At 44.3% G+C, this 27,617-nt stretch overlaps 1 protein-coding gene across 1 annotated transcript in view; it reads right to left on the bottom strand.

Annotated features, from left to right (window-relative positions):
- Positions 1–6,370: 6,370 nt before the first annotated feature.
- Positions 6,371–27,617, bottom strand: part of rmnd5b (required for meiotic nuclear division 5 homolog B) — a 46,037-nt gene continuing 24,790 nt past the window's right edge. Inside the window, exons 5-9 of the mRNA XM_067996473.1 lie at positions 22,062–22,228; positions 18,225–18,390; positions 13,790–13,892; positions 10,861–11,015; positions 6,371–9,897 (exon numbers count right to left, since the gene is read on the bottom strand). Of these exons, the coding sequence (XP_067852574.1) occupies positions 9,834–9,897; positions 10,861–11,015; positions 13,790–13,892; positions 18,225–18,390; positions 22,062–22,228 (655 nt within the window). The 3' untranslated portion in view covers positions 6,371–9,833. The remainder of the gene's footprint in view (positions 9,898–10,860; positions 11,016–13,789; positions 13,893–18,224; positions 18,391–22,061; positions 22,229–27,617) is intronic.

Here is a 27,617-nt window from a genome sequence, read left to right as displayed (position 1 = left end):
TAGTGAATCAAGGTCCCGAGTGTAGTTAACATTCTCTAAATTGAGAACAATTTAAAGGAGTAAACTCCTTAAAGGGAGTGGTAAGTAGTTTTTCTTTCCTTTTTTTTTCTCTTGACATTGTAGTTGTTCTTAAGCTAATTTAAGGGTTAAGTCATGGCAGGAGATCCCAGCGCCGTGTCATGTTCCTCTTGTGGGATGTGGGAATTCAGGGCTCCTTCCTGTATCCCTGATTCCTTCACCTGCGGGAAGTGTGTCCAGCTGCAGCTATTGTTTGACCGCTTGACGGCTCTGGAGCTGCGGATGGACTCACTTTGGAGCATCCGCGATGCTGAGAAAGTCGTGGATAGCACGTTCAGTGAGTTGGTCACACCGCAGATAAAAATTACTGAGGGAGATAGTGAATGGGTGACCAACAGACAGAGGAAGAGCAGGAAGGCAGTGCAGGGGTCCCCTGCGGTCATCTCCCTCCAAAACAGGTATACCGTTTTGGATACTGTTGGCGGAGATGGCTCAACAGGGGAAGGTGGCAGTGGCCAGGTTCATGGCACCGTGGCTGGCTCTGCTGCACAGGAGGGCAGGAAAAAGAGTGGCAGAGCTATAGTGATAGGGGACTCGATTGTAAGGGGAATAGACAGGCGTTTCTGCGGACGCAACCGAGACTCCAGGATGGTATGTTGCCTCCCTGGTGCAAGGGTCAAGGATGTCTCGGAGCGGCTGCAGGACATTCTGGAGGGGGAGGGTGAACAGCCAGTTGTCGTGGTGCATATAGGCACCAACGATATAGATAAAAAACAGGATGAGGTCCTACAAGCTGAATTTAGGGAGTTAGGAGTTAAACTAAAGAGTAGGACCTCAAAGGTAGTAATCTCAGGATTGCTACCAGTGCCACGGGTTAGTCAGAGTAGGAATGACAGGATAGCTAAGATGAATACGTGGCTTGAGAGATGGTGCAAGCTGGAGGGATTCAAATTCCTGGGCCATTGGAACCGGTTCTGGGGGAGGTGGGACCAGTACAAATTGGACGGTCTGCATCTGGGCAGGACTGGAACCAATGTCCTCGGGGGAGTGTTTGCCAGTGCTGTTGGGGAGGGTTTAAACTAATGTGGCAGGGGGATGGGAACCGATGCAGGAAGTCAGTGGGAAATAAAGTGGTGACAGAAACAAAAGGCAGTAAGGGAGAGTGTACAGAACATGACCGGACAGATGGTCTGAGAAAGCAGGGCAAAGACCAAGGGAAGTCTAGATTAAACTGCATTTATTTCAATGCAAGAAGTCTGATGGGCAAGGCAGATGAACTCAGGGCATGGATGGGTACATGGGACTGGGATGTTATAGCTATTACTGAAACATGGCTAAGGGAGGGGCAGGACTGGCAGCTCAATGTTCCAGGGTACAGATGCTATAGGAAAGATAGAGCAGGAGGTAAGAGAGGAGGGGGAGTTGCGTTCTTGATTAGGGAGAACATCACGGCAGTAGTGAGAGGGGATATATCCGAGGGTTCGCCCACTGAGTCCATATGGGTAGAACTGAAAAATAAGAAGGGAGAGATCACTTTGATAGGATTGTACTACAGACCCCCAAATAGTCAACGGGAAATTGAGGAGCAAATATGTAAGGAGATTACAGACAGCTGCAAGAAAAATAGGGTGGTAATAGTAGGGGACTTTAACTTTCCCAACATTGACTGGGACAGCCATAGCATTAGGGGCTTGGATGGAGAGAAATTTGTTGAGTGTATTCAGGAGGAATTTCTCATTCAGTATGTGGATGGCCCGACTAGAGAGGGGGCAAAACTTGACCTCCTCTTGGGAAATAAGGAAGGGCAGGTGACAGAAGTGTTAGTGAGGGATCACTTTGGGACCAGTGATCATAATTCCATTAGTTTTAAGATAGCTATGGAGAAGGATAGGTCTGGCCCAAAAGTTAAAATTCTAAATTGGGGAAAGGCCAATTTTGATGGTATTAGACAGGAACTTTCAGAAGTTGATTGGGAGAGTCTGTTGGCAGGCAAAGGGACATCTGGTAAGTGGGAGGCTTTCAAAAGTGTGTTAACCAGGGTTCAGGGTAAGCACATTCCTTATAAAGTGAAGGGCAAGGCTGGTAGAAGTAGGGAACCTTGGATGACTCGGGAGATTGAGGCACTAGTCAAAAATAAGAAGGAGGCATATGACATGCATAGGCAGCTGGGATCAAGTGGATCCCTTGAAGAGTATAGAGATTGCCGGAGTAGAGTTAAGAGAGAAATCAGGAGGGCAAAAAGGGGATATGAGATTGCTTTGGCAGATCAGGCAAAGGTGAATCCAAAGAGCTTCTACAAATACATAAAGGGCAAAAGGGTAACTAGGGAGAGAGTAGGGCCTCTTAAGGATCAACAAGGTCATCTATGTGCAGAACCACAAGAGATGGGTGAGATCCTGAATGAATATTTCACATCGGTATTTACGGTTGAGAAAGGCATGGATGTTAGGGAACTTGGGGAAATAAATAGTGATGTCTTGAGGAGTGTACATATTACAGAGAGGGAGGTGCTGGAAGTCTTAACGCGCATCAAGGTAGATAAATCTCCGGGACCTGATGAAATGTATCCCAGGACGTTATGGGAGGTTAGGGAGGAAATTGCGGGTCCCCTCGCAGAGATATTTGAATCATCCACCGCTACAGGTGAGGTGCCTGAAGATTGGAGGGTAGCAAATGTTGTGCCTTTGTTTAAGAAGGGCGGCAGGGAAAAGCCTGGGAACTACAGACCAGTGAGCCTGACATCTGTAGTGGGTAAGTTGTTAGAGGGTATTCTGAGGGACAGGATCTACAGGCATTTGGAGAGGCAGGGACTAATTAGGAACAGTCAGCATGGTTTTGTGAGAGGAAAATCATGTCTCACGAATTTGATTGAGTTTTTTGAAGGGGTAACCAAGAAGATAGATGAGGGCTGTGCAGTAGACGTGGTCTACATGGACTTCAGCAAAGCATTTGACAAGGTACCGCATGGTAGGTTGTTACATAAGGTTAAATCTCATGGGATCCAAGGTGAGGTAGCCAATTGGATACAAAATTGGCTTGACGACAGAAGACAGAGGGTGGTTGTCGAGGGTTGTTTTTCAAACTGGATGCCTGTGTCCAGCGGTGTGCCTCAGGGATCGGTGCTGGGTCCGCTGTTATTTGTTATTTATATTAATGATTTGGATGAGAATTTAGGAGGCATGGTTAGTAAGTTTGCAGATGACACCAAGATTGGTGGCATTGTGGACAGTGAAGAAGGTTATCTAGGATTGCAACGGGATCTTGATAAATTGGGCCAGTGGGCCGATGAATGGCAGATGGAGTTTAATTTAGATAAATGTGAGGTGATGCATTTTGGTAGATCGAATCGGGCCAGGACCTACTCCGTTAATGGTAGGGCGTTGGGGAGAGTTATCGAACAAAGAGATCTTGGAGTACAGATTCATAGCTCCTTGAAAGTGGAGTCACAGGTGGATAGGGTGGTGAAGAAGGCATTCAGCATGCTTGGTTTCATTGGTCAGAACATTGAATGCAGGAGTTGGGATGTCTTGTTGAAGTTGTACAGGGCATTGGTGAGGCCACACTTGGAGTACTGTGTACAGTTCTGGTCACCCTATTATGGAAAGGATATTATTAAACTAGAAAGAGTGCAGAAAAGATTTACTAGGATGCTACCGGGACTTGATGGTTTGACTTACAGGGAGAGGTTAGACAGACTGGGACTTTATTCCCTGGAGAGTAGGAGGTTAAGGGGTGATCTTATAGAAGTCTATAAAATAATGAGGGGCATAGATAAGGTCGATAGTCAAAATCTTTTCCCAAAGGTAGGGGAGTCTATAACGAGGGGGCACAGATTTAAGGTGAGAGGGGAGAGATACAAAAGGATCCAGAGGGGCAATTTTTTCACTCAAAGGGTGGTGAGTGTCTGGAACGAGCTGCCAGAGGCAGTAGTAGAGGCGGGTACAATTTTGTCTTTTAAAAAGCATTTGGACAGTTACATGGGGAAGATGGGTATCGAGGGATATGGGCCAAGTGCAGGCAATTGGGACTAGCTTAGTGGTATAAACTGGGCGACATGGACATGTTGGGCCGAAGGGCCTGTTTCCATGTTGTAACTTCTATGATTCTATGATTCTATAGTAGATTGCAGCAGCTGCATCCATTGAATGCTCACTCTGTTGGTTCCATCCCTGAAGGTCATCTCAGAAGGTTACTCCACCATCTGCCATTACTTATCAGGAATAGCTCTCTCTTACCAAACCTATTGCTACCCTTTCCATTGTCACCACTGCAACTTTCCCCAACTGATGAGGCAGAAGAGAACTCACGAATGAGAAATGTAACTCGCTGTGTGACTCAAGTTATTTTTCTTTTTGTTTTAACTTCTTCCTACTCTATATGTGTTGCTCCCCTGATTCCTCCATTATTTAAGTCCACATGCAGAACTTGACTTTTTTCCTTATGCTCTAAAGGCGGTCTTGGATTTGCTCTATTCCAATGAGCCGTTAGTTCAACTTTTTTGAAAAATTTGACCAAATTTCCATTCAGCATAATCAAAGGGAACTGGATACTGTAAGTCAGCAACTGTAAAAGTGAACTAGTGGTTCTTTAGTTACATTTAGCTTAGGGTTTCTTCAGCTTACAAAAACCATAAGCCAAAGCTTATGTCCTTCATAGTTTATCAATTTAAAGTCCTTTACTTCCTCTGACAATTATAAACTTTGTCAGATAGAATACTGTAACCTATTGCCCCTCACATTTCAATGAGATACACTTCGGTATGTGGTTGTAGTACTTGTTTTAGTGTCATTATTTTACAATTCCTCTGGGCACCCTGGTTTAACGCATAACTTTGTTTCATCCATAAACTTCAGCATTCTACTTACAGTAGCTTTATCCAATATATTAATAAATATCCTGAACAGAAGGGTTCCCAAGATTGATTTCCTGCAAAATGGTCACATAGCGAACCAACTAGAATAAGTACCAAGGATAACCAGGTCCAGTTTTCCCATTTCTTCACCCTTGACTTCATGAGCTTTTATTCTAGCTTTCATGTCTCAAGAGATTAACCTGATCCAATGCTTTCTAAAGATCAGGATATAACTCCCTGGTGAAGTGGTCATTGCAAACCTCAACTTCTCAAAACATTCAGCTGCATTGTGTTGAGATCAAGGCAGCATTTGACCAAGTGTGGCACCAAGGAGCCCTAGTAAAATTGGAGTCAATGGGAATCAGGGGGAAAACTCTCCAGTGGCTGGAGTCATACCGAGCACAAAGGAAGATTGTAGTGGTTGTTGGAGGCCAATCATCTCAGCCTCAGGGCATTGCTGCAGGAGTTCCTCAGGGCAGTGTCCTAGGCCCAACCATCTTCAACTGCTTCATCAATGACCTTCCCTCCATCATAAGGTCAGAAATGGGGATGTTTGCTGATGATTGCACAGTGTTCAGTTCCATTCGCAACCCCTCAAATAATGAAGCAGTCCGAGCCCGTATGCAGCAAGACCTGGACAACATCCAGGCTTGGGCTCATAAGTGGCAAGTAACATTCGTGCCAGACAAGTGCCAGGCAATGACCATCTCCAACGAGAGAGTCTAACCACCTCCCCTTGACATTTAATGGCATTACCATCGCCGAATCCCCCACCATCAACATCCTGGGGGTAACCATTGACCAGAAACTTAACTGGACCAGCCATATAAATACTGTGGCTACAAGAGCAGGTCAGAGGCTGGGTATTCTGCGGCGAGTGACTCACCTCCTGACTCCCCAAAGCCTTTCCACCATCTGCAAGGCACAAGTCAGGAGTGTGATGGAATACTCTCCACTTGCCTGGATGAGTGCAGCTCCAACAACACTCAAGAAGCTCAACACCATCCAGGACAAAGCAGCCCGCTTGATTGGCACCCCATCCACCACCCTAAACATTCACTCCCTTCACCAGCGTCGCACAGTGGCTGCAGTGTGTACCATCCACAGGATGCACTGCAGCAACTCGCCAAGGCTTCTTCGACAGCACCTCCCAAACCCGCGACCTCTACCACCTAGAAGGACAAGAGCAGCAGGTACATGGGAACAACAGCACCTGCACGTTCCCCTCCAAGTCACACACCATCCCGACTTGGAAATATATCGCCGTTCCTTCATCGTCGCTGGGTCAAAATCCTGGAACTCCCTTCCTAACAGCACTGTGGGAGAACCTTCACCACACGGACTGCAGCGGTTCAAGAAGGCGGCTCACCACCACCTTCTCAAGGGCAATTAGGGATGGGCAATAAATGCCGGCCTTGCCAGTAACGCCCACATCCAATGAACGAATAAAAAAAAAGATCTGCCTCCAAAAAAATAAATTCCCCAAAACACATCACTGGATTGGTTCTGCATTTTTATTATTGCAGATGAAAAACAGAAAAACAATTTAAATCACAAAAGCATTTCAACATATTTATTAAACAATTTTTCCTCTAAAATAATGTAATAATTTGTTATTCATAATATAATTTAAAAGTCATGTAACAGTCTAAAATTATCAGTGAGCATTGAGCTCTCCAAACTGCTGATTGCAGGGTATTCCATGACCTTTTCTGTGCATTCTTCTGGTTTTCTGTGTGGACAGGTGACAAGGAAACTAGGGATTAAAATAACAGCTCATGAAATGGAGCAACCTCCAAAATTTTCAGGCACCCTCCAAACTAAAAATATAGCAAGAATAGATGGCAAAGGATAGTCAAGGACCATCTTTGTGACAAAGTGACATTTCAGAAACGGTAAGAAAAAAAATCTGACTTCTCCTTCCAAAAAAAAAATCAGGTTAGTTTAAAAGTTTCATACCCCACCGTTTGCAGGACTTGTCATCAGAAAATGCTATTATTTGTGGTTAACAACTGCACCATCCTTTTCTAAAGTCATCCTTTCTTTCCAGCCTGCACGAATATACTGGACATCTCCACTCAACCCATTGCAGGTAAATCTGAGTTGTACATCCTGAATCTGATCACAAAAGGCTTCGACACCTAAAATTAATAAATTTTAATACAGATTTTAAGTGTTTCTAATTACTTTTGGCAGTGATATAGGAGTACATTATGTTCTAGAACCCAGAGAAACCCTATTATGGGCATCCCAATGTATGCTATTTATCCCAGCCATCGACACAGATTGCTACCTACAAAGCTCTTCTTTGCAAGCAGGAGTCAGTTTCTTTCTCCACAGAGAAGGACATTACGTTGGATGAAGCTTCCTTCCCAGGCCATACTCCCATACCTTCCAGGTGGCTGTGGCACGTGCACGACATGGGGTGAAGGGGGAAGGGAAGGAAGAGAGTCAAAAATAACCTCTGCCTTCAAAGAGGGCACATGTTGGCCAACATCAAATTAGCAGCTGGTAAAAATGCTCAGTGGCCATGGCAGAGCAGGGAGTTCACTCAGCTGCACCGGGGCCAACCGAGACTGGCGGGGTACAGAGGTTTATCCCATTCAAAGCATCTACCAGGTGGAAGAGATCTTCAACCCATCAGCCTGGGTTGGATTTGAGATGAAACAATACATGGGCTTCGCTTAATCCTCCAAATCAAACCAGATTCCCTTCACTCCCATTATTTAGAACTGCTGATCGAAGTATTGCCTGCTTCCCAATTATCTGGGGTTTAATGCTTGTTTCATTAAGAATACTTAGGGTGGCTACTTTAGACATAACCAGTTTATAATTAAGTGGTAAAGGTTTTTTTAAACAAAAGATCAGCACTTAATTAGAAAAAATTGGCATCTAACGGAAGTTGTTCCTATGTGTGTACCTACAACCATGTATAGCAGGAGACCATGACTGATGTGCTACTGCCACTCATTCAGAACTAGTGCAAGAGGCAATTACAGTGATGTCACAGAAAACAAACATCTGCAAAGGCACAATTACAGGGTTATATTACAAACAACTGAATAAAGAATATTTTAAAAAAATTATACAGTACAATTTGCAAATATAAATAAAAGGTCAATTTTAAAAGTTGATTTCTGAAAAACAATGAATAGCCATCATAACACGATTGACTCCACCTGTCCCTCCCCCCTCCCCCCTCGTGGCCATTCCCACCTAGAGTCAAAACAGCACTCTCCCCAGCACAAACTGGCCAATCCCAGTTAAAATCCAAAGAATTAAATCAATAAGTCCTTGTTTCAGTTTGTGTTGAATGAATGATAGAATGGGCTGCTATAAAAGTTTGTAAGTTGACTTTTTTTTGACTTGCAAAGTCTGAATGAAGAACATTCATGTTTGAAGCAAAGCATTTCTTCCCCTCTTCATTTCTCCTGACGTTGGGAATCTTGCTGGGGGGATGGTTACATGGGCATTGGCAGCTCTATGCTCAAACTGCCATTCTTTATGTGTGAACCCAGGCAACAAGATTTGCACACTCATGGACCATGGTGGGCATCACAGCTGTCCTCATCTGATGTCCTGTCCAACATATCCACACTTTTCAGCGGGGATCACTGGTTAAAGTAGAGTAGGAATACCAAATGACTTCCCTCTTCCCCCAGCTCAGAAACACAGAGGGCAACTGTAATGCTCCCATTATTGCCCTGGCTAAGACCAGTGTACTTAGCACCAACTACGCTTAAAACTTGGGATTTACTGTATAGTTCAGTGGTGCACCACTTAATGTGCTCAGGAAGATGCAGCAGGAGTCTCACAGAAAAACATTTCTTGTTGAACCAGTTCTACATTTCAGTCGGACTCAATTCCACTGCTGATTTGTGTTAACTGCCATTACTGAGTGTATCAGAAAAGGACACATTTTCCCAGCCTAGGATCCTGGACCCGAGGACTGCTAGATCATAAGTTATTGAGGGTCAAATATTATCACTGCAGTGCATAAAGGACCACGGTACTGATATAAGTGACTATAGAGACAGACCACCATCTTAAAAAACTCATTGATAGAGATATGATCTTTTGATATCTAACATAGTATAGATCTCCATGTATCAGTCATGATAAAAGTATGATTGTGAAGGGGAGGAGGCTCACTGTTGGGAAATTGTATGGTTTTTCTCCCTCCCTCCTCCTTGCTTGCACTTGGTGACCACATTTCAGGGGATACGTGAGATGGATCAGATGCAATGCCGAGCTCCTGCTCCATTACCCAACAATCCACTCCAATCCCACCCTCTGGCAAACACCATCACAGCAACATGACCTTTCAATAGATACCACAAAGGTTTGTGAATCTCAGTAACTCTCAGTGGTATAGTATTACATATCTCCCAGAATTGGAGGGGGGTGGGGGGGAAAGGAGTCTGTGATAACCATTCCCCCATTGACCAGTGGTAAAATTAAATAAAGTTACTCAGGAAAAAGTCGCGCCGTTCAACTCCTTAATGGTGAATAGTGTCAAAGTATGTACAGCAACTAATAAAGTCATTGGAGGTCCACTGGCATGTTTTGGAACTACTCCGCAGCACAGGGTTTATAATGTGAGCTGCTGACATCAAGTGGCAGTAAATTGGTATTGCAATTGTATTTAAATTGCCTGGTAATGGCCAAGCATCTGCCAAGTGGGGCAAAAAAATGTTAGATAGGAGTTAATGGCTAATCCAGGTTCTATACCAGTGCAAAGAAAGTGCAGGTCCTACAATAGCTGGGGGGGGGGGGGGGCGGGGGGAAGAAACCATCTGAAAACACCTGCCACAGCCCACGTTAGCCCAATCCAGGGCAAATCACATTCACACCATCTACTGGCCTAGGCTGGTCACAATAAAACAGTACTAATGTAGACACACCCTAGCAACAGCCCATCTCCAACAGGAGGTGTAATGTCCAGTGGGCTCGAAGAGGGTCTTCAGAAATAGATCTGTTTAGCATCTGCAGGAGCTTGTTCCATCGGACAATAGGGACACTTTAACCTGCACAAGGAGAAACATGCAAGAAATGATACAAGTACCTTGCTGGAAAAGATTTTTTTTGTTTAAATTTGCATTACCCGCCCCACCCAGTAAACATCCCACCCCCAGCACTATTCTGCTGCTGAGGGGGTTAGCAGGCAAGGTCCTCCCAGATCTATGCCATTCTGTAGTCCACCACCAGGCGGTGGGCAACTCACTCTGACCTTGCAAGTTGGGTGAGCCTCTGCCTGCTGAGGTTCGGAGCGCTCCGGGGCGAGGATTCTGAGGGTAAGTTCATGCCTTTCATCCATGAGCTGCTGCACCAACCCAGCAAGTCACCAGTAAATCGGTAGAGAATTAGAAGCTTCACCAACTAGAACAATGATGGAATTGGTGCAGTGCAGAGGTGAAGCTGTGCACAGTGGGCTCCCGAGGAGAAAAACATGATTGGCATTCTCTAAGACAGACACGTACACTTGCGGAGGGAAATCCAGGTGAGGTAATGGCCTTCGCGGCTCAAGTGCTGGATGCCAGGGGTGTAGTGGGGAAGGAGTGGCAGGAAAACCTAGCTCAGAAACTAGACTTTTAAGGCAGAATGGAACAGCTAATTACAAGACAATAACTGGATATCTTCATCATACTAGAACAGCAACTACCTAACCATTAAATCAGGACGTTAACAACCACCTCCCCCAGCTAGCTGTAAGTGTGAGTCAGGGAGAATGAAGGACCAGAATAGAGATATGGAAGAAGGCACTGTGGTTTAGATTGGTCAGGGATGGCTATTCCTTTTTAGTTATAAGCAAAGTATTTCCCCTCGCCTCCTCCCCATTATATCTGTGATCACTCCCAGAGATTCACAATTGCCACCAACACTCAGCTGTATGGCAGATCCGACATGTAAATATCGGTCATTCCAAAACTTAGGACTGCATTACTCCGTTACTCTCGATAAGTCTGTCGATGTATCCGCATGCTACTCACTTTCCACCATTGATCAGTTTGTTTAATGCATCTCTGGAGATCACGTGACCGCAGATCAGCTTCATGGGAGGGTTGGATTCAGTTGCCTGTTGTCGGAGGATGGGGCAGGCAAACACAGAGTGGTACCAGCACTTCTTACCCAGCTCAATCTCAATCTGAAAGAAACAAGGGTCAGTTTTACATTTTTATTTGCCTTTATTTGGAAAGGGGGGCAATACTACGCCATACAGACGATGCTGTCCTTAGGTTCAATCCCTGGTATGTGATGAGTTAGCTGATCTCTATGGGGGGTGGCAGTGATGGAATGACATTCGGTCCTGAAGTGGTGGGGTCACGAGGGGGCAAAAAACGGACCGACTCCCAGCTCCTGATCAGTAGCCAGTGATTCCTGCGGAGAAGTGTGTGTGAAGGTCAGGTGAGGACAGACACGTGTTCAATCGTGATTCCTTTCACAGCTGAAAGCATAGGAACACTCGCTGTCCAGGTCCACACATGGTCCTTCAACTGTATTGGTGGGTTGGTGGAACTACAACCAATCAAGTGCCACTGTCTTTAAGAAATGAGGAAGAAAGTTGGGACAAGGAGAGCAAAAAAAGAGTGGGTTTCGCCCTAGGAAACCTGGGGAGTGAAACACTTTCGATACCCAGCATGGTCTTATTTGTCTCATCTACATCTTTGTGAGGAATTCTCTCCCTAAACCGCTCCCCCCTCCTTAAAACCAACTCTTTGACCAAACTTTTAGTCACCTGTCCTAATACCTACTTTTATGGCTTGGTGTCAAATTTTATTTGGTAACGCTCCTGTGAAGTGCCTTGGGACATTAAAGGCACTATATCAATGCAAGTAGTTGTTGCATTGCTGCAGATTTTGTGATTATTCACTCAACTATGGCATTTCCTAACTCAATATATGCAAAGAAAATTAAGCTGTCCAAGGCAATCTTTACACTTTAAGATATACTAGTGCTCAATGACATCATGCAACAATAATTCATATAATATTTCAAAGAAAACATCCCAAGGTGTTTTACTGGGGGCGGGGGCGGGGGGGGGGGGGAAGGGGGGAGAAAAAAGGTTTGATAATGAGCAGATGCCAAGCTGTGGTGTCAGATTAAGCAAAGAAAGCCCAGTCACAAAGATGGGTTTTGAAAAGGTGGTGAGAGAGGTGGATGGGTTTAGGGTGGGAATTCAAGAGAGAATGGGGTTGAGATGATTGAAGGTTCTGTCATCACTGGTGGGGTGAGGAGGGGGAAATGCATAAAAGGTCAAAGTTAAGAACTAAAGGTGTGGGAGGGAAGACAAGGCTGGAGGAGATGGCAGAGGTAGGATAAGACAGGGAGGAATTTGAAGACAAGGGTTTAAAATTCAATAGGCTGGGGACAGGAAGTCAATATAGGTCAGTGAGGATGGGAGCAAGGCAGGAGATATGTGGCTGAGTTTTGAACAAGTTGGAGTTTATGGAGGGTGGGAGGCCAGCAAGGAGACATTGACAAAAGTGTGAATAAGGGTTTCAGCAGTAGTGGGGTACAGTAGGTGTGTAAGTGAGCGAAGTGGTCTTGGTGATGGATAGGATGTGGAGTCTGAAGCTCAGTCTGGACTGAACACAACTCCGACGTTCCACATGGTCTGGTTTAGCCTGAGCAGGTGGTTGGGGAGTGGGTGCCAAGTGATAAAGGAGCAGGGTTTATGAAAGGGGGTGAAAACAATGGCTTTGGTCTTCCTGGTGGAGATTTTGACTCATCCACAATTTGTCAAATAGGCAGTCTGAGTGCACCATTGTGGTTGAAGGAAGTGGTGGTGGGGTAGAGCTGGGTGTCATCAGCGTAGACATGGAGATTGACCCCACACATGTGGATAATGTCACCGAGAAAAGAAAGACTTGCATTTATAGAGCGCCTTTCAGATCTGTTTTTTTTTTTTAAAAGTGATGCTGGTTTAGGGATAAATATTGGCCAATATGGTGAGGGGACGATACCTCAAGTTATAGATGGTAAATGGGTTAACAGGGATAGTGGTACCAATCAACGTGGTCTCATGGAGTTTGCTTGATTCCTTGTGGGGATCAGAGAGGTTTTTCCCCAGAGCTTTTTCCTAAGTTGGCCTAAGGTTTTTTCCTCTTTTCTTGCCTCTCCCAGTTGATTGTGAGACTGCGGGGGAGGGCAAGTTGGAATGAATTTAATGGCGGGCGTAGGTTGCATCATGTCAGGATGGACCAAGCTTGATAGGACCAGCTGTTCTTTTCCAGTCACGGGCAGAGGTCAAGGAACAGTTGAGCAGGTCCACAGTGTCAGTGGTAGTCAGAAGGCTAGAGGGGAGGGAGTTGGGAGCTGAAATACATCTATAATCCCAGAGATCAGAGGTGAAGCAGTGTATAAAGAGCTGGGAATGGGGTAACATTCAGGGCAATTCCTAGATTTGAAGTAAGGGAGATAATGGGGTATATGACCCATGCCATGAAAAAAAAATTGGGGAGGAAAAACACATCTGCCTCATCGCCAGAGCCCTAAATAAACCAGTGGCTGCCTTGCCACGGAATAAGGAAGGGTAGAGAAGAGGTCCCAGGAGTGCTGGGGACTACAGGCAGTGGCACAACTTCAGCATATTTGTCTTTTTAAGTGCGGAAAAATGCAACACAGGTACTTTAATGCCCATGTTGCACCTATGGGCCAGTAACACTGACTCATTCCAGGGACACTACACCACCCACACATTGCATATTGGTTTCCAAATGCACAATTCTGTTCCAAGCTATGAGAGAAACCAGAGCAACCCACTGTACATGGTTCGGTTTCATCTGGTCACACACAACCTATCCACCAGCAAGAGTCCACTTACTCAGGTTTGGGGCTGGGGGTGTTGGGCATGATGGGAAGTCACTACATTCACCATTTAGTTTGTCACTAAAAATACTCAAAATGGACAACACTCACTGGAAGTTCATCCTTTTGGCTCCATATCCCTGTGCACTGCCGCTGTTCAATCACGGCCTTAATATTCAGCAGAACCGGCAATGCCAGGCATCCAGCAGAAAAACTGAAACAGCACAAAAAAAAGTCAATTATACAGAGATACTAGTGCTTAACTGATTAATTGTACAAGAATCTTGAGAGGTATGGATTTGAATGGCTTTTTATAGCAAATCACTTTTTTTTTAAAAACAGAAGAAAGGGAGTGAAAGCATATAATCATTCATTGTATCTCCCATCAACAAGGAAGCCTTAGAAAACAGCCATAACTTTTGACAATCTTATACAGGAACAATGAAAAAGATTAAAAGAAATTTCTTGAGTTGAATTGACCTTTATCTCAGGAGTAGGCTGCGATATATTTCCTTCACGGTTGGAGGATGGTGCCATCACTTGATCAAAAGTGACTGGTTTATTATTGGTTTCACCTCTCCTTTGATTCCCCATGGTCATTTACTTCCCTTCCTGTGCCTCACTAGTGCCCTCTAGCTGTGGGGTGACCCACCTCCTACAATGCGAGCTCTCAGATTTTTTCAGGCCGCATATAGGGACACCACTATTCCCGGCCAGAATTGAGGTGATTGGATAATTCCTCCATCAATCACGCCTGGAAACTGCACTGATGTAAGTGACTGGGATTGATTTTACGCACATAATTTGTATTATGTAACTAGCTTCTACTCACTGCATTTTACTGGAGAAATATTCAATTTGTATTATGTAATTATCCTCCACTCACTGAGTTTTGCTGGAGAAATCACCCTGCTTTTATCGGGAGACGTTGCTGTAGTTTCGGTCATGAGTTCTGCTTGATGCAGTTTATAGAGGATCTTTTAAATAGACTCTGTAGACTATTTACTGTAGTGTGCAGTTTGAATAGACTCTTCTTGCTGAGTAAATTGACTTTGTTTGCTGTGAGTCCTGCTGTAAGCCCCACCTCCAACTCATTGGCTGACATAGTGGTGTCAATAGACACACTGATTTTTTTTCCTCCTCCCATATAATGCAGTGTGTCGTCAATTGTTTCTCAAGCTCAGTAACTTTGGGTTTGAGTGAGTCCAGCTGGAGATTCTTCTTAAACCTGGACACTCAGACGCTTACAGTACAGAAGGAGGAGGCCATTCCTCCCATCGTGCCTGTGTTGGCTCTTTGAGGGAGCTATCCAATTAGTTCCATTCCCCTGTTCGTTCCCCACAGCCCTGCAAATCTTTCCTTTTAACATATTTATCTAATTCCCTTTGGAAAGTTACTATTGAATCTGCTTCCACCACCGTTCCAGGCAGTGCATTCCAGATCATAACAAATTGCTGCATAAAAACATTTCTTCTCATCTCCCCACTGGTTGTTTTGCCAATCATCATAAATCTGTGCCCTCTGGTTATCGATGCTCCTACCAGTGGAAACAGTTTCTCCCTATCTATTCTATCAAAACGCTTCATAATGTTGAACACCTCTATTACAATTGCCCTTTAACCTTCTCTGCTCTAAGGGGAACAATCCCAGATTCTCTAGTCTCTTCACATAACTGAAGTCCCTCATCCCTGGTACCATTCTAGTAACTGGGAGGAGGGACTTCAGAACACTCCGTTTTAAAAAATAACTCCCACATCAAGCAAGTTCTACACAACACATGTTTCCACTCTCCTGACTTAATAAATGGACTTAAAAGGACCCAGAAACTCTAAGTAGTTTCAAGCCAACTACACTTTAGTGCCAAATTCTGGTTCAGGCCAAACTCCCTATACTCACTCAGCTGGCCTCCAGCGTATACAATCTACCTAAATCAGAAGAGAACACTGTCACCGTGCACACGTCTTGCCAATTCATACCCATTCTGCCTCGGTGCCAAACTCCTGCTTAGGCCAAATTCATTTCCTTACCTTTTTTCAGCACAAACTCACTGTCAGCACCTCACTCAGTTTGACTCACAGCTCAAGAAGCCTGTGCTCGCACAACCTTTCTTTTATACCTACATGGATCTATCTGATGATTCACTCAGCTCTCTTAGGCATTCCCTCAATTCAGATTAAACAATACAGTTCATTTAATTAATGTTGCCGTTAAACTGCTTAAAACAGCCCAACTAACACAATCTTCACACAGCCTCGGTTGCATCAGCAGGTTTACAATGCAACCACTAACTCCGGTTGAGGCCAAACACAATTGCCTTGTCTTCTCTCAGCAAACATTCATTCACTCATGTCTCGTAGCACTAGATCGGAAAACTCAGTGCACAACTGTTTCAGTCCTGATTAAAATGGGGGAACTGGGTGGGTGTTGAGCGGCATTGAAATTTACAGAACCCATAGTTTTGTTTCCACAAATTGGTTGTAGATCAGATTCTGCAGGTCCTCATGATGCTTGGATGGAGAAGTTGCATGATGCAGGGCTGATGAGACTGGTGGTATCTGATCAAGACAACCAATTTATGGAAACAAATGTTGAATAAGTTGATAATCTACTTCAGAAAAATTGATGAACATACTCCACGTACTGTATCCAGTGCTAATGGAAAATGTTTTTTGTTTGCAATTTGATGCTCTGTTGGTATTTTCTATATAGTAACATGTTGTTAAAATAAACATGTGGAATTGTCTTATGGCTGGATTTAAGAGCAGCCTTCTAACAAACCATTGCTTGGGATTGTGGCTTTCAACCTAAAGTTAGCAAGTATCCCTGGCCCGGGGGAGTGGGGCCACTGACAGCTGATTCTGATCCTATCTACGTCTAATGTCCACAGATGCACAATTTCCAATGGAGGAGGGTGGGGGTCATTAGATAGTAACTGGCAGCGAGCTCATGGTTTTTTCCCCCTTCCTAGGGATCCTGAGGCCAATTTATAGAATCCTTACTGGTATTCAAGCCGAGATTAGCGAACAGCACGAATTGGGGTTAAATTTAGGATCATTTGGTCTGGATGGCTCAGTCCAACACTGAATCATACATTCACCAATTGAACCATCAGTGGACACCAGCATGATTACTTGAACATGAGATTGGAGTACTGGATGGAGACCAATATTGGGCCAGAATGTGCAAAATAACAATTCTATAAAGTCAGCACATCGGAGTGTAATTTCCAGAATTCAGCAGTGTTCATAAAAGCTGCAAAATCTCTCCAAAAATAGGTTTGGAAAAAGTTGGCCAAGAAACAATTTTACAGATTACCAAAGGCTTGTGAAGAGGGGTTACAGCATGGCACATCAGAATAATACTGTAAAGTGCAGTGTATAGCTATCTTGCACATCTTACTCAACCCAACTCAAAGTCATATGTCCAGGCCTTTAGATCCAACTGTACACTGCTCTGATAGTGGCAGATTTTCATGTTATCAGTTAAGGATACTGCTGTGGGTTGGCTCCTTTCAAGTAAAAGGACTCATGCACCCCACATACACACGCGTGTTTACACAAACCCATACATACATTTAAACACATACAAAAAACAGTTCAAATATATGGGGAGGGAGAAGGTGGAAAAATAACCCTTAAAATTATTACATCGAACAACAAGGAAGTGAGCATTTATTCAACAGTCAGAAATCAGGACAGGAGTCCTTAAATCTACCAATTAGGCCCAACAACTTTGATTTTTTAAAAAGCTTCTGTTTAAACGGTGAGTGTTAATGGCATCATTAGGAGAATGGTCTAGAGGAAGAACCAAACTCAACAATAGGAGAAACTGCATGACACGCACTGAAGCTGAAATAACTGGTTTTAACACTTCACCTGCCAGTAGCTCCCGGAATTCTAACATCCCTGCGCCAACCAGTTTCTAAAAAAAATTCAGCCGAAGACATGGCAACACTGAAACGAATCTAATTACTGTAATAATGCTAATATCAGGAATTGTTCTGTTAGGTTAATAGTGCTTTGCGACTAAAATAAATATTAAAATTTTAAACTTGCCAGCATTCCTATACCTTTCCATTCCTGAGCTGAGACCACACTGATAAGATTTGGTCCTTCAACTGGCTCCCAAGGCTGGTTTTTCAGTCAGTTAAGTCTCAGGATTTTAAGACTGAGCTGGCTGCAGCACTGGGGTAACCAGGTCAATCTCATTTGACTGACATCGTTATTCTGCTTACTTGACAAGATAAGTTGTTTCATTCCACAGGGCATAAGGAAATTAGCTCACTGGCAACAACCCCCAGGGTCGATGACAATATCAGCTTGTATTAATGAAGCTCCCTTACACCTTTGGAATCATAAAACCTCTGCTCACATCATCAGAACCCACTGCTTTAAAAATAAGACGATTGTAAAGAATTGTGTTTCACTTAATTCTAATTTATTGTTTAAGGACAGCCATAATGACACAAATTCCTCTTTTAAAAAAAAAGACGATTAGAACATATTGAAGAGAAAAAAAGATTCCAGCTCTCTCACGCTGAGCTTACCTGACACTGAGAGGTGACTCGACTGATAGACCAAGGAGGGCACAGGCATCCCGAGTGAATATATCACAGATGTCTGCCCATTGGTTGGAGTCCAGCAGATGGAGATAGGGGGAGTTTGCAATTCCATGCCGCAGGTAAACCAGGCTTCCCATCAATACCTGGATGTCTGGAATGATAACTCACTCATTATCTATTGAGCAATTCACACAGTAAAATAATAAAATCTAAAGACCAAGCACTAAAGAGGTCCCAGCCCAAAGTCAACACATTGGAAAACGAGGGGAACGGTGTCTGGGTCGTCACTGAAATTCAGAGAAAAAGAATTACCAACTCTTACAGAAGAGAGAGATTACAATCAGGCATTAAATTACTGAAAAAAAACAAACAAAAGTCCAAAATAAACAGCTTTATTCCGAACCATATACGTATAGCTAACGACAATACACAACAGAACAAGTAGTTTGTTCCACAAGGCAGAAACACCTTACAATTACGATGAAACCAGATTTTCCAGTGTTGCTTTGTTATGATGTACAAACAAAACGCAACCTGCAATTAGCGTAGACAATAGACGGTGCATCAGGGAAGGGCAGCAGCATTGAACTGCGATGAGTAAACTGCCATGGCGTTGGTAGCTAGTAATGTCTACAGGAACTAGAAGAGCAAGTGTGGTTGGAATCGGGTTAGGGAGTGATGTGCTTTATATAATTGAGCTGAGTTTCAGAAGCGATAGGGTCAGGGAATTCGTTACTTAAAAGAGTAAAGGCAAGTGTGGATTTAACCAGTATGCTGTCTCATCAAGACAGTCGCAAGTCTTTTTCTGTATTTCGAAGTGGATATACAGAAGCAGTTAGAGGTCCTGCATGGTATCAGAGAGTTGTGTGTTTTAAAAAGTATATGTATTTCATATCATAAAACATCAGAGTGCCATGATGGGACAGCAGCCTGTAATTACATTAAGCAGCCACCTTTTACACTGGTCCCTCAACCTCCATCAAGAAACCCATAGACATAGGCGAAAGGCTTTGTAAGGTTGCCCTTCAAATCAAGACTCATTGAATGCTCACAACGAACTGGCAGTCACACTGTAGCATCGAAGGGCTCCCCCAAAGGCTCTTCGAGTTTATACAGTGAGTAACTGAGCTATACAGATCAGGAAGGTCCTGGGTTCAGTTCTCATCCTGTGCGGTTAGCTGATCTCAGCCAAGCTGGTAATAGTAACTACACTGGCCTCGGTGCCCTGGATTAGAGCGGGGGAAAATTGACCAGAATTTCTGCTCCTTCAAACTATACAGCAACCCCTGCTGAACATGCACCTGTATAGACAACAGGTGAGGCTAGGACTGTACTCGAGGCCCCTACAGTTGAATAGCCTGCCAGCACTTACTGCCAAGGCTCACAGTTTCTTGGACAAGAAACAGGAGGGTGCCTTGCATCCATGAATCCACATCTCAGCAATAAGTCAATGTCTTTGGGAGAAGACCGTTCACCTGAGGAAGGAGGAAGCCTCCGAAAGCTTGTGGAATTTAAAATAAATTTGTTGGACTATAACTTGGTGTTGTAAAATTGTTTACAATTTGGGAGAAGAGGTGAACAACTTGCATTTATATTGTGCTTTTAACTTAAAATGTCTCAAGGCGCTTCACAGGAACGTTATCAAACAAAATTTTACACTGAGCCACATAAGGAGATATTAGGACAGGTGACCAAAAGCTTGTTCAAAGAGGTGGGTTTTACGAACCATCTTAAAGGAGGAGAGAGAGGTAGAGAGACAGAGAGGTTTAGGGAGGGAATTCCAGATCTTAGGGCCTAGGCAGCTGAAAGCACGGCCGTCAATGGTGGAGCGAATAAAATTAGGGATGTGCAAGAGGCAAGAATTGGAGGAGCGTAGAGATCTCGGAGTGTTGTAGGGCTGTAGGAGGTTACAGAGATAGGGAGGGGCGAGGCCATGGAGCCATTTGAAAACAAGGATGAGAATTTTAAAATCGAGGCGTTTCCGTACCAGGAGCCAATGTAGGTCAGCGAGCACAGGGGTGATGGGAGAACAGGACTTGGTGCGAGTTAGGATACAGGCAACAGAGTTTTGGATGAGCTCAAGTTTATGGAGGGTGGAAGATGGGAGGCCAGCCAGGAGACCATTGGAAGTGTCTAGTCTGGAGGTAACAAAGGCATGGATGAGGGTTTCAGCAGCAGATGAGATGAGGCAGGGGCAGAGAGGAGTGATGTTACGGAGGTGTAAGTAGGTGATCTTGGTGATGGAGCAGATATGTGGCCAGAAGTTCATCTCAGGGTCAAATAGAATGCTACGGCTGCGAAAGGTCTGGTTCAGCCTCAGACAGTGGCCAGGGAGAGGGATGGAGTCAGTGGCCAGGGAATGGAGTTTGCAGCGGAGACCAAAGATAATGGCTTCGGTTTTCCCAATATTTAGCTGGAGGAAATTTTTGCTTATCTCGGACAAGCAATGTGACAAATGAGAGATAGTGGAGGAATCGAGGGAGGTGGTGGTGAGGTAGAGCTGGGTATCATCAGCATACATGTGGAATCTGACATTGTGTTTTCAGATGATGTCGCCGAGGGGCAGCAGGTAGATGAGAAATAGGAGGGGCCAAGGATAGATCCTGGGGGGACTCCAGAGGCAATGGTGCGGGAGCAGGAAGAGAAGCCATTGCAGGTGATTCTCTGGCTATGACTGGATAGACAAGAATAGAACCAGGCATTCCAGGATGATCCTGGAATAGTGAGCAGTTTTGTTTGAGGAGAGCAGGACACGATGGTGCTTTACGTGGTCCAGCCAGATCTGGCAATGAATGGCTAAACCACTTGTCTGCCATCAACGTTCAAGTCTGCGTCCCTTGGGCTGTACCAGGGGGAACAACCAGGATGAAAGAGAGTAATGTTTCAATGGGGACAAGGGCATCAAAGGTGGAGGTGAGGGTGTGACTGAGCAGATCGGTAGCTGCAGAAATGTCATGGTGAATGAAGGGCAAACGGTGGACAGTTGAGAATTTGAAAGTACCGATGTATGTGACTTGGGGAAAGAATTTTTTCCAGGGGCGAACACAGAAGGAAGAGGAGTTGGGAGGAGGAAGGTGGGGGGGGGATGTGGGTGGAGAGGGATACAAGGAAGTGATCAGATGGCCTTATCCATGATCAACAAGTTGGGAGTAGAGAGGCCATGCGAGATGGCAAGGTCGAGGGAGTGGCAGTGAATATGGGTAGGGGAGTTTATATGGAGGGAGAGATAAAGGGAGGATAGGAGGGCAGTGAACTTAGGGGAGAGAGCATGATGAGTTGAGATGGAAGTTGAAATCACCGAGGATGAGAAGTCGCTCGGTGCAGAGGCTGAGGCAGGAAACCAGTGAAGATCTCTCCGTGAGAAACGCGGCGTGGTACTTGGGTGGGCAGTAGAGTACGAGGATTTTAAAGGAGAGGTAAGATGGGTAGAACAAAGTGAGATGCTCAAAGGAAGAGAAGGTGCCAGAGGAGTAGGGGGACAGACCAAAGAGCGATTTGGTGATATGGGCCACGCCGCTAGCGCGGTGGTCTGGGCGGGGCAAGCGGTGGAAGATATAGCCAGGTGGGGAGGCTTCATTAAGGGGGAAGGTATCATCACCCGTGAGCCAGGGAAGGGAAAAATAGCAAGAAGAGAGAATTAATAAGATACATTAGATTATAATGAGGATATCAGTTTGATTGAATGGTTCATTCAATCAGACTGCCTGTCTGCAATTACGCCCACTGTATTCCTGCTGTCCAATTCACTTAAAAACAGTATGAGACAAAATTCAGATCAGCCTTTTAAAAAACTGACCAAACGCCTTACAGATGAAAGCTGACCTCTTTGATGTTGGTGTGCAAAGGGCTGAAAGTTCTTGGCATATTCCAGTGCCTCAATCTGGTTGATGACACCTCCAGTCAATAGACTAATGAAATATAACCTGTGCAGCTTGAACTCCAGCGTGCTATTCAAAGCCAAGAGCCTCTCTCGATTTGACATGGCCCACCTGAGCGAGAGAAACAAGAGCATTAAAACTGGACCCAAACAAGAAAAACCAGCTCATTAAACTCACAACATTGCACATCAGCACTCAAAAGAAATTTGACTCTTGACTCAATACTAAAGTCGATGCCTCATGTTGTCATGCAAAGTAGCATGGCCAGATTTAACACAGCAGTTCCCACAATGCAAAAGAACATATGTGGGTGCCATAAAAAGCTGTGTAGTAGATGACTGATTACTGAAAACATCTAAAATGTAATCAGGTGATTCATTCCAAGTTACTGCAATTGGTTGACACCATCCATATGTTAAAACTTGAATCATAAAGCGCCTTTAAACACAGAAACGTCATGGTCTCAGGTTGAACCATATTGTCCGTAAGCTCGGCGTCCTATTAACCCAAAGCTGAGATTCTGACTCACATCCCCTCTATTACACAGATTGCCTACTTCCATCTCTGTAACCTCACCCACCTCCGCCCCTGCTCTTGCCTCAGCCTATCTGCTGAAGAAACCTTCATCCATATGTGTGTCACCTCCAGACTGGACTATGCCAATGTTCTCCTGGCCAGCCTCCAGCCTTCCCACCCTCCCAGCCTTCCCAGCCTCCCAGCCTTCCCAGCCTTCCCAGCCTCCCAACTTCAGCTCATCCAAAATCCTACTGTCCATATCCTATCCTGGACCAAGGCCCGCTCACTCATCACCGCCGAGCTCGCTGACCTATTTGTCTCCCAGTCCGCCACAGTGGCGCTTCACAGAAACGTAATCAGATGAAAATGGATACTCAGCAAAGAAGGAAATATTAGGAGGGGATGACTAAAAAGTTCGTCAAAGAGGTGGGCTTTAAGGAGGGTCTTAAAGGAGGACAAAGGTGGAGAGGATATGATTCCAGAGTGTGGGGCCTAGGCTGTTGAAGGCACAGCCACCAATGGCAGGGCAATGGGGGTGGGGGGTGGTGGGAGGCTACACAAGATGCCAGAGTCGGGGGAAATTAGAGTTCTAGGAGGGTTGTAGTGCTGGAGGAGGGCACAGAGATTGGGAGGGGCGAGGCCATGAAGGCACTTAAACACAAAGATGAGAATTCTAAATTGGCGACTGTGGTGGACTGGGAGACAAATAGGTCAGCGAGCACAGCGGTGATGAGTGAGCGGGCCTTGGTGCAAGATAGGATATGGACAGTAGGATTTTGGATGAGCTAAAGTTTAGAGGGTGGAGGATGGGAGGCTGGCCAGGGGAGCATTGGATTGGTTAAGACTGGAGGTGACACACACATGGGTGAAAGTTTCTTCAGCAGATAGGCTGAGGCAGGGGCGGAGGTGGGCGAGGTTACAGAGATGGAAGTAGGCAGTCTGTGTAATAGCGAGGATGTGGGGTCAAATAGGACGCCGGGGTTAGGAACAATTTGGTTCAACCCGAGACCGTGACGAGGAGGGGAATGGAATTGGTGCTGTAGATAAAGGCTTTGGTCTTCCCAACTGGAAGAAATTGCAGCTCATCTTGGACTGGATGTCAGACAAGCAGTCTAACAACACAGAGGCAGTGGAGGGGTTGAGACAGGTGGTGGAGAGTTAGGTCTGGATGTCATCAATGTACATGTGGAAGCCGACCCCATGTCTTTGGATGACCTCACCAAAAGACAACGGGGCAGATTTTGCTGTAAAAATAACGGTGAGACTAACAGCGCTCACCATTACTTCTGTGCAAATCAGACAGCAACTTCCGGCGAGTGCACATGTGCAGTTAAACACGGAAATCTGCTGTACGAGATGCAATTCTCCTCCGTAAGCTCCGTGAAAAAGGCATATTACCATCTGGCTACCCATTCAAATGAATGGAACAGCGTGAAAGGATAACAGGACGGTCACAGGTGGAAAAGGTAGTATAAATAATAATTCTAAAACAAACGAAAAGAAAGAGAGCAGACTGATAGTCAAATTATGTTTTAGGCACTACAGGGGTAAAGGAAAAACTAAAAGATGCAAAGTAATTAAATTAGGAGAGAGAAATAAGAAACGTGTGAGAAAAACAACATTACAGCAGGACAAAAAAAGCGTTCTTCATACAAACGCACTGAGTATAAGGAACAAATTGAATGAATTGCAGGCACAAATTCAACTTAGAGGGTACAATATGGTAGACATTACTGAGACATGGCTGCAAAACAGCCAGGACTGGGAACTGAATATACCAGGTTATAAGGTCTATAGGAAGGATAGGGAAACTGGTAAAGGGGGAGGAGTAGCCTTAGTGATTAAGGATGAAATTACTTCAATGATAAGAGGATATAATGAGAGGTAAGCAGGCAGTGGAGACTTTATGGGTAGAATTAAGAAATAGAAAAGACTGTAGTGGGAGTTGTGTCTAGGCCCCCTGGTAGCAGCTGTGAGGTGGCAGAAGGTATAAATGCAGAGATTAGACAAGCATGTAGCAAAGGCAGAGTGGTTTTAATCGGGGATTTCAACTTTCATATTGATTGGGATAAGCAGACGAGCTCATGTCAGAAAGGTACCGAATTTCTTGAGTGTGTTCAGGACAGCTTTCTGCAACAATATGTCTGAGAACCAACAGGGGGGTAGGCCATATTAGATTTAATAATGAGTAATGAGCCAGATTTAGTTAACATCCTAATGGTAATGAGAATGTCTAAGTGGCAAAGTATGAGAATGTATAAGTGGCAAAGTATAGAATGAGAATGTCTAAGTGGCAAAGTAGAAAAGTAGTAATAGGACAAGCAAGGGTTAATTAGAAGCTGCCTAGGTTAGAACAATGGGCCCCTTCAAGGCTAATAGTGAGATGAGTAACTCGTTAGATGTTGGGGTCTGCTTATGCTCATCATTGACATGTTGCCATTAGGGAGTAGGGAGTTTGGTGCAGGTGTCTCTGTGCATCTGGGTGATCAATAGAAATAATGAGCTTAGTGAAGCCAGAGACCATTCCAGGTTAGCTGATAAGGATGTGGGATGATTGGGGGAAAACATTCCAAGCTAGGAGATGAAGAGACATTCGTCTATGTCCGTCAATGCGGCGTGATCAGCTAACTGTATTGTCCATGATTGGCCTGTAGTGAGGTAACCCCTCATGGCCAACCTATGCCAGGCTTATGATTGGTATTGACCCTCATGCTAACAATGTTCCAACCCCTATTGAGCTGTATAAACGTGTGTATTTTCTGTATGTTCTTTGTCTTGCTTTGCCAGCATAGGTGGGACTCTATCGGGAGTCCAGATCAATGCTGCAGACCAAGTTCCAAGTTCGACCCTAATAAAGTTATTGTTGAACCGCAACGGTGTATTCGACTCAGAATTTGCTGAACCAGACTGAGGGGAAAGAATCGAGTTCATCAGTACGTGAACATTTATCTAATAGCAATCATAATATGATCAGGTTCAAATTTGTGTTTGAAAGGGAGAGACCCGTAACAGCTACTAAGATTCTAAATTTAGGTAAGGTCAACTTCAACGGGATGAGACAGAGACTGTCCACAGTAAGCTGGGTAAATCTGTTAATGGGTAAAATGACAGATGATCAGTGGGAGGTGTTCAAAAAAGAATTTAATGTGATAGAGAACCAGTTTATACCCCTAAGGGGCAAGAGCTCTACTTGCCAAAAAAACAGCCATGGATGACAAAAGAGGTAAGGGACAACATAAAACTAAAAGAAAAAGCATACAAAAAAATAGTACAGGTCCTGGTGACTGGGATCGATTCAAAGAACAGCAAAGGGCGACAAAACAGATAGCAAGAGCTACAAAAAGGGAGTATGAAAAGAAACTTGCAAGGGATATCAAAATCAACACAAAAATTTTTTACAATTATATTAGGAAAATGAAGGTGGTAAAGAGCAATGTGGGCTCCTTAAAAACTGATAATGGTGATATTGTAAATGTTAAATAATTACTTTGCATCAGTATTTACAGTAGAGGAAGAGGATAGCGTGCCGGAAGCCCCAAGGAAACTAATTTTGAATCAGACGGGGACTCACCATAATTAATGTAAGCAAATTAACAGTTATGAAGAAAATAGTAGCACTAAAGAGTGACAAATCCCCAGGACCAGGTGGTTTCCATCCCAGGGTTTTAAAGGAAGTAGGTGAGTACATTGAAGAAGCCCTAATTATAATCTTCCAAAGTTCTCTCGATTCAGGAACCCTTCCTTTAGATTGGAAAATTGTATGTCACTCCGCTATTTAAGAAAGGTGAGATAGGGAAACCAGGGAATTATAAACCAGTTAGCCTAACATCTGTTCTTGGGAAATTACTAGAATCTATAATTAAGGATAGGGTGACTGTACACCTTGAAAATTTTCAGCTGATCAGAGAGAGCCAGCATGGATTTGTAAAGGGTAGGTCATGCCTGACAAACCTGATTGAATTTTTTGAAGAGGTGACTAAAGTAGTGGACAGGGGAATGTCTATGGCTGTTGTTTATATGGACTTCCAGAAGGCATTCGATAAAGTCCCTCATAAGAGACTGTTAGCTAAAGATGAAGCTCATGGAATTGAGGGCAAATTATTGACCTGGTTAGGAAATTGACTGAGCGGCAGGAGCCAGAGAGCAAGGATAATGGACAGGTACTCAAATTGGCAGGATGTGACGAGTGGTGTCCCACAGGGATCTGTGTTGAGGCTCAACTATTCTGTATTTAGTAAAGACTTACATGATGGGATAGAGAACCACATATCCAACTTCGCCGATGACACAAAGATAGGCAGCATTGTAAGCAATGCAGATGGAAGCATAAAATTAGAGAGTGATATTAATAGAATAAGTGAATGGGCAAAACTGTGGCAAAAGGATTTCAATGTAGACAAGTGTGAGGTCATCCACTTTGGACCTAAAAAGGACAGATCAGAGTACTTTCTAAATGGTAAAGCTCGAAACAGTGGAGGTCCAAAGAGACTTAGGTGTCCATGTACACAGATCATTAAAATGTCATGGACAGGTACAGAAAATAATCAAAAAGGCTAATGGAATACTGGCCTTTATATCTAGAGGACTAGATTACAAGGGGGTAGAAGTTATGCTGCAGCTACACAAAGCCCTGGTTAGACCACACATGGAGTACTGTGTTCAGTTCTGGGCACCGCACCTTAGAAAGGATATATTGGCCTTGGAGGGAGTGCAGCGTAGATTTACTAGAATGATACCTGGACTCCAAAGGTTAAATTATGAGGAGAGATTACACAAACTAAGGTTGCATTCCCTGGAATTTAGAAGATTAAGGGGTGATTTGATTGACGTTTTAAAGATAATAAGGGGAACTGATAGGGTAGATAGAGAAACTATTTCTGCTGGTTGGGAAGTCTAGGACTAGGAGACAAAGCCTAAAAATTAGAGCCAGGACTTTCAGGAGCGAAGTTAGGAAACATTTCTACACGCAAAGGGTGGTAGAAGT

The sequence above is a fragment of the Heptranchias perlo genome, chromosome 14 (assembly GCF_035084215.1).
Source record: "Heptranchias perlo isolate sHepPer1 chromosome 14, sHepPer1.hap1, whole genome shotgun sequence".
Lineage (NCBI taxonomy): Eukaryota > Metazoa > Chordata > Chondrichthyes > Hexanchiformes > Hexanchidae > Heptranchias > Heptranchias perlo.
The sequence above is the reverse complement of the archived record's forward strand: the minus strand, read 5'-3'. Positions and strand labels throughout refer to the sequence as shown.